Genomic DNA, 7,500 nt, shown 5'->3' on the forward strand with positions numbered 1-7,500 from the left:
CTTCGGAGGAAAGATTGTCGCTAATCATTCAATTAAGTTGTAAAATTGTCACGGAATCTCATCAAAGATTTTCTGACTACTCCTGGTGATTTCTGCGCGGTGTCCCAGACCAAAATTGTTTACAATAGTTACTGATATTTTCTCGAACTTCCAGTCACCGAAGCAAGTCGTAAAGTGACGTCATTTGGCAAGTGGTGAAAGTGAAGATGGCGTATTTACATGGTGATCACAGGGCACGTGAATGTCCTCATCCTCAAAAGGGTCATTATATTTGTGGGTATTTCAGCGAAGAAGCTACCTAGCTACAGAATGATTTGGTACGCCTTGGAGCTGTTGAGCAGTCATTTGCTCGAGCTGGGGTTAACTGGTGTTTATGCTGTGATGATAATGACTTTTGTTGGCTTGTGCTCAAACAGGCTTCGACGGAAGAAAAGCGAAGAAGAAAGATATGGTTTCGATGATCAAGTTGGAAGGCGTCTAGGAACCTTTGAAAGCACCATAGACGCGTTTCATAGCTATGGTGGAAGTTTACAAACGGTTGCTCTTTTGTTGAGATCGAAAGTTTCCCTCCGACCGGGCTCGGTTCGTGAAATATTGGAGCACTTACCTAAAAAGCACCCTGTCCTTCGCATGCGAATTCAAGAAGTTGAAGTGAAAGGAAAAAGGTTACCGCTGAAGTGCTTTATCGAGATGGATGAGCCTTATTCAGTGGATTTTTACGCTAGAAGCCACAAATCAGCCCAAAATTGGGAATCCACTTTTGAAAAGGAATTGTTAAGTCCATTTGACACCTCTACGGGACCCCTGTGGAGAGTCCGAATACTCCAGGAAGACTTTGATCCAGGGGACGGGTATTACAATAATACTTTGGTCTTTACAGTGCATCAGGCCATTGCTGATGACACCTCCATGATTAAACTGTGCGAAGATTTCTTAAGTTTGTTAAATGTAAAGCACCATGAACTAAAAAACTCACAGAGCCCCTCTGATCAAGTAAAATTGAAGACGGTCTTGCCCTTGCGACCTCCTGTGACCGAGCTTATGAGGCGTTACATCGTGCTTGCCCCAAGGGAAAAGATTCTTCTTGCCCTGGAGCAAATTTTCCACCGATTAATATCAAAGTTAATCGGCAAACCAAGACACCAGTTCATGGGAATTTTCCCACCCACCAGTCTACAAGATACAAGTACAAAAAAGAAAACTTGTATTTTACCGAGACATTTGTCTAAAGAAGCAGTCTCTCAACTTGAAAGACACTGTAAAGAAAATAAATGCTCTGTTCATGGGGCAGTCATTGCTGCCACAAGCAGAGCAATATCAACCATGTTACAAAATGGCAAATTGCAAATTCAAATGACCATTCCATTATGTTTTAATGTCAACGTGCGAAAAGACTGCAGTCCACCAGTATCAAGTGATGACCTTGGTTGCATGTCATTGGACTGTGAGGTTAAGATCCATGTGCCGGTGATTGATGTCACAAAAGAATCATTCTGGAGCTTTGTCAAAAAATGCACACAAGAGCTGCAACAAGCCATCATGAAGGGCAAGCATCTTTCCACTTTAAAATTAATCGATACATTTCACCTTGACTTGCCAGGGAAAATGTACAAAGTTTCAAAGAATAAGAAATTGGCAGGTCGTTCGGACACCCTGATTAGCATATCCAATGTTGGTCAGCACAGATTTGGAAGTGAAGATGAACGAAGGGCTTTTGAAAGCAAGGGAGTCTATTTTGCTGGTGCGGGGCACAATTTTGGGCCAGTATTTGGAAACAACATTGTCACAATAAATGGTGAGCTCTGGTGGAGTGTTGTGTATTATAGCAATGTTGTTACTCAAGAGACTGCCTGCCAGTTTGCAGACTTGGTTTTTAAGACTCTCAAGTGTTGCAGTGAAATAGAGTGAATAATAATAATTATTGCAAAAAAGGTTTTCTTTTCAATACCAACTTGTTTCTTGCTCTCTGTTAGTGCATCATATCCTTAACATAAATTTTTAATTTTTATACTAACCATGGTAACCAAAGTCTCTGGAACTTGCTTGTAGTTTGCATATAAATGAGTTATCTGTTTTAATCAATCAGAGTACCGTACCTATGCAGCTTTTGTCTGATTTTAGTTTTAGCATCAAAGGAAGCAGGCTTTACCGATAAATTCTCTAAATATCATTGCCTTAGTGCAGAAACCCATAAGGGTTGAAACGTGTAACGGCCCCTTGTGTGCTGGGAAACAAACTTCTGAATATTCGATTTGCTAAGTACCATATTTGGAACAACAAGAGCAAGGGGTTTCCAAATATGGTACTTAGCACTGAAACATTCAACCAATCAGTTCGCACTGAATATTCGGAAGCTGTGAACGCGCGTTACACGTTTCAACCCTTATGGGTTGAACAGTCAGCCAGTCATTCATTTGGCTGTTCTCGCCATCAGACCCCTCTTATATTTCTCCTTCTGTCACCCGTCTGTAGGTCTTGGTTTGTTGTTTTCATATTAACTCTGTGAGGTTGTCCAGATAGATTAGGTGGTGATATATATGTTTCCTGTACATGTAGGTGCACACTGAACAGTTTTCATGAAACTGCATCCGTTGTGTCTGCAGAAATGTCCAAAGAAGATACAATGCATGGTATTGAATGAGTTACTATACTACACTGTAAGCAGATAGAAAGAATATCAAGCAATCTATTAAATCTCTTTTTATCATGCATTAATAAAAATAATATTCCACTGTTCAAAAGATACATTGTACTGCATAAAGAAGTGATAGCCAAAAGCAGCCAACAGCGATCTCCAATAATAATAATAATAATAATAATAATAATAATTATTATTATTATTATTATTATTATTATTATTATTGTTGTTGTTGTTGTTGTTGTTGTTGTTATTAGAGATGGTCACCTAGTTTGTTGTCTCAGCTGGCTATATTCAGCTGTACATCTTGTCTTTTTAGATGATGCTAAAGTTCTTTTTTCAGTTTTAACTGTTTGAAAAGAGTGAGCTCATGCATAATAGAACATAAACAACTATTTTAGTTTTTATTTTGTTGCAAATTCTGCCTTACATACTATTTGTGCTCGTGAATCTTGTAAAAATGGCGATGAAAGCTTTGGAAGCTTTCTAGGATGCTTGTGCACTCTCTTCAACTGCATATCCAAAAGAAGGGATTGTAATGAATTTCAGGAAAAAGTTTTTTTGCAAGCTTTCAATATTCAGACAGTAGCTTGACATTTTATAGTCAATATTTTCGTAGCAATCTTTTTAGATTTTTTCACACCTAAATATCTACCATTGTTTCGACCTCTTTTTGTTAGTGTTTATATCTTAAAGATCTGTGGAAATTAAAGATTTTTTCAGACTGTTCATCTTTGAAAAAACTTACCTGTGCACATTTATTTAAAATTGCACTCGAAATCATTTGATTACCTATACAAACAATACACTATTGTCCTATATCTGGGATAGTGTGAGGTATATCGGGGGAAAGTAACCTAGACATGATTACCGGATGGTACCAAAGTGCACAAGGGGCATAATAATGAATGGCTAGGGGCATCAAGAGCCTTAGTCAAAATTGCCCAATTTTGTCTGTGCAACCTTCAGCAATTTTTTTAAATTATCGCAAAGACAAGTGTTCCCCAGCTCTTTATACCCCAACACCCGTCACAGTGGCCATGTCATTGTCCCAAACCTTATCCTTTGGCAATGGAGCTCTAAATGATTACACAAATATTCATTTAAGTATTTTTTTTTTATCGTAAACGTGGCTCCTGGTCACGTGAAGGAAATAAAAATAGACCAACCTTGTTCCCAGGACCTCTCCCCTAGCTTCTGGGCTGAAGCTAAGGGAGGGGTCCTAGGAACGAGGTTGGCAATAGATGCAATTTGAGTGGGAGATCTAACTAAAGTAAGCCGTAGGTGATCCGTGGTAAATCCGATACTGGCAGTTACCGAGTTTGCAAAGTGAATTAATATGTTTGATATACACTGTAGTACGTAGTTTGATTTGCATTTTTAGCTAAACTTGTGGCACAATATAATTCAAGGAAGACAAAACTTCCACCCATCGTCGTGCAAAAAATCTGTGAAATTCGTGCAAGGATGGTATGACCAAAGAAGGCCGAATGAAGGACAAACTAATATGATAGGGGAAAAAATGTAGAAAAATAGAGGGGACGATGAAACACCGAAATAGTGCATCAGGTTCTTAATACCCTGCGTAAAACTTTCGGGATCACGCTTCTCAAATACATGTTACCGAGCACATGCACCCAAATGTGGATTACATAGAAGCATGTGTTAAAACACCGCGACAATCGTAAGGTCATGTCGTGGGCCTATCCTAAGCTTGTCTCATGCGCCAATCTTCCTCGTCCACCTGCGAGGGCTCTGGTAAAGTATTGGTAACAAGAGAACGAATTTTACTCTTAATGCGCGTGCTCAAACAGAAAACTTGTTTTCGTGGACGTGTCGTTGTGTTAACGCTTGCTTCGGCCTGAACAAAGGAAATGTTTCGAGTTGTTGACGCAAAAGTTTGACCACTTGAAAATCCTAACAACCGAGCAACAGGGTACCCAATCCGACACGTCTTTTACCACTTATGGCGCGTTTTCACAGTAGTGTCAAAATTCAAACATGTAAGCTGTAATTCAAACGTTCAATTTAACGACAGTGGAACCTCCATTAAGCGGCCACCTATGAAGCGGCCACCCTCTATTGAGCGGTCAGTAATCAAAGTCCCGAAATAATTGTAGAATACTATTGTAAATCAAACTTCAATTAAGCGGTCACCTTCTGGCCGTCGGGATGAGAGTTCTCCTATTGTTTTCACCTCTATTAAGGGGCCACCAAGAGTTTAATTCCCATTAGTGTGGCTTTTCAGCGACAGACTTCCTTGCAATTTTTTTAATTAATTATGGACCCGTAATGCAACGTTTAAGTTGCAGAAATTGCGTCCTTTTCAGATTATAAAATCAACTCAGTTTACGCCAAAGTTTAGATTGTTCATGAAGTTGGGAGAACCTCATCTCAACATCATGTTTGAGGAGAATTTGTTTTTTTCTAACAGTTACTGTAGTGTATTTCTATTCGGTATTAGAGCTGTCTCTTGTGCGAAAGTTGTCACAAGTCTCTAAAGGTGTTTGTTTTAGAATAAGGTGACGTTTCTACTAAAGATTATGCTAATTCATGGCTCGAAATTGCCACTCACTGGTCGCCAATGGGACCAAAAATACTAGCCCCTCCTTTTATATTATTCCGGTCGGAGACTGGTACGAGCATTGTGGTTGTGTGGGGGCCGAGGCCGAGCAATTGTAGTATTGCATTTACTCGTGATAAAGGTTAGTTGCTTACGTAAGCTGTAGGAGAACAAAGAACTACGTTTTGAAGAGGTGAAAAGCAAGGATAGAGGACCCATGTTTGCCTTGCTATGGAAACACGGACTTAAAACGTTCTGTTCTTCGCTCCATTTCAAATAACCGTAAAGAACACGATCACCAAACTAAAGACAAAAACCGAAAACAATAGTGGCTTTAGAGGTCTTTCTCGTGCTTTATTTTTCTTGCTATTTAATAATTATAACTTTCCTTACGTGCAAAGTAACACTTAAAATTATGTTCTTACGTAAATCATAAGTTAGCGACCAAAATTAATCTGGCGACCAAATTTTTCCCATTAGTCGCCAGCTGGCACCCCAGCAGAAAAAGTTAATTTCGAGCCCTGTAATTTCTGACGAACCTCTATTAAGCGGCCAACCTCCATTAAGCGGCCATTAACCGTTACCCCGAGGGTGGCCGCTTTATAGAGGTTTCACTGTATTCAAACCTTTAGCTCGGCAATTCAACAATTCAAACGTTCATTTCGGTAATTCAAACCTTCAATAGACCACTTTCGATATATTAAAATTCAGTCCTAAACAAAAGGCATCATCTCGAGGCTCTGGGGAATAAACTCATACAAATCCTTATATTGGATTCGCTCTGACGAAGGGCTAACGCTCGAAACGTCAGCTTTTAGAATCTCTGTACGGAGGTCAATTTACATTATCAACTCCGTTGATAAACCAAATTTTTGTATATTTTTCTTATATTTATTCCCCAGAGCCTCGAGATGATGTCTTTTGTTTAGGACTGAATTTTAATATATCGAAATTGGTCTATTCAATTGAATATTTGAATTGTCACTCAGTGCCGGATTGAATTGACTGAAGAACTGAAGGTTGGAATTGCCAAATTGAGGGTTTGAATTTCCAAACTGAAGGTTGGAATTGCCGAACTGAATGTTTGAATTGCCGAACTGAATGTTTGAATTGCCGAACTGAAGGTTTGAATTGCCGAACTGAATGTTTGAATTGCCGAATTGAACGTTTGAATTGCATGTTTGCATTTTGACACTAAAAACGCGCCATAACCACCTACGTGATACTGGGATAATTTTGACCAATAATGTACAGAATCTAAACCTTTATAATCACATTTTCAGAATGGAGAGCCTGTGCAGGCCGCATTACTCTTTCACGTACATTTCACTGCCATATCGTATGTCAAAGGCTTTGACGACTACAAATGACCGAGTGAAGTAGTTTAATCAACAGCTACGCAAAGGGCTCAAGACAACCGGTTTAATGAACAAAATTAAACAAACGTTCTTTACTGCCCAATGTATGGGAAATCACGAAAAACGTGACAAGACCACACTCATGGGTATGGCGAGAACTGAACGTCAGCTCAAAACGATGCATCTTTCAACCTCTTTCCCGGTTAATTTGAGGCCCTTCCCAAAGTCTTAGTCCTAGTATATTTCGCTCTCGTTCAAATAAAACGAAATCGAGATGGAATAAGCTTGAAGAAGTTAACTTACATTAGTCAGACCTTGAAGCTACGTTTCCGTTGACGCTTTCAGTTGTCGTCCGAGTTTGACCTCCTTATTATAAATTTGTTTATTTTTACTTTTATTTTTTTGCACGACGATGAATTTTCAATTTTTACCTGAAACTTGCGGCCCATTTATACCAGAATTAATTTCCAACTTGCCGAATTCCAAACTTCTCGGAAAAATTGTCTTACTTGAGACGACTTTCTCGAAGCTATCACAGTGAACATTTCCTAAGATCCCTTTATTTCATCGGAATCTGGCTTGTCTTAATCCATGCGAGTCATTTACCGAGTCCATCGGCAGGGGACAAGTACGTTTGCGAGAATGTTGGAGACAAAACAGACCAAATAAATACCTGGTTCTATCACTGAAATAATCGGTAAGGTTAAGAACAGTACTTACGTCACAGCAAACTTTCTAAATATTGATGACAAGAAACAATAGTTTGTTTTGTATTGTATGGGTCTGACTATATTGTTCCACATTTCTCCTTCTTAATAATTCATTAGCACCACGATAATTATGATTCGAGAATACCCATAGGAAAAAAAGATCCTTTTTTTACGAAGTATTAAACTTTTTCTCTCGCATCCATAACTACATAACCTTCTTGTCTAACTATT

At 39.0% G+C, this 7,500-nt stretch overlaps 1 protein-coding gene across 1 annotated transcript in view; it reads left to right on the forward strand.

Moving 5' to 3' along the window:
- LOC137978853 (uncharacterized) overlaps positions 1–3,361 on the forward strand; it is a 3,384-nt gene extending 23 nt beyond the window's left edge. The window contains exon 1 of the mRNA XM_068825967.1: positions 1–3,361. This exon is cut by the window's left edge and continues 23 nt beyond it. Within this exon, the coding sequence (XP_068682068.1) occupies positions 220–1,908 (1,689 nt within the window). The 5' untranslated portion in view covers positions 1–219 and the 3' untranslated portion in view covers positions 1,909–3,361.
- Positions 3,362–7,500: the final 4,139 nt, after the last annotated feature.

Source organism: Montipora foliosa, chromosome 1, assembly GCF_036669935.1.
Source record: "Montipora foliosa isolate CH-2021 chromosome 1, ASM3666993v2, whole genome shotgun sequence".
In the NCBI taxonomy this organism is placed as follows: Eukaryota; Metazoa; Cnidaria; class Anthozoa; order Scleractinia; family Acroporidae; genus Montipora; species Montipora foliosa.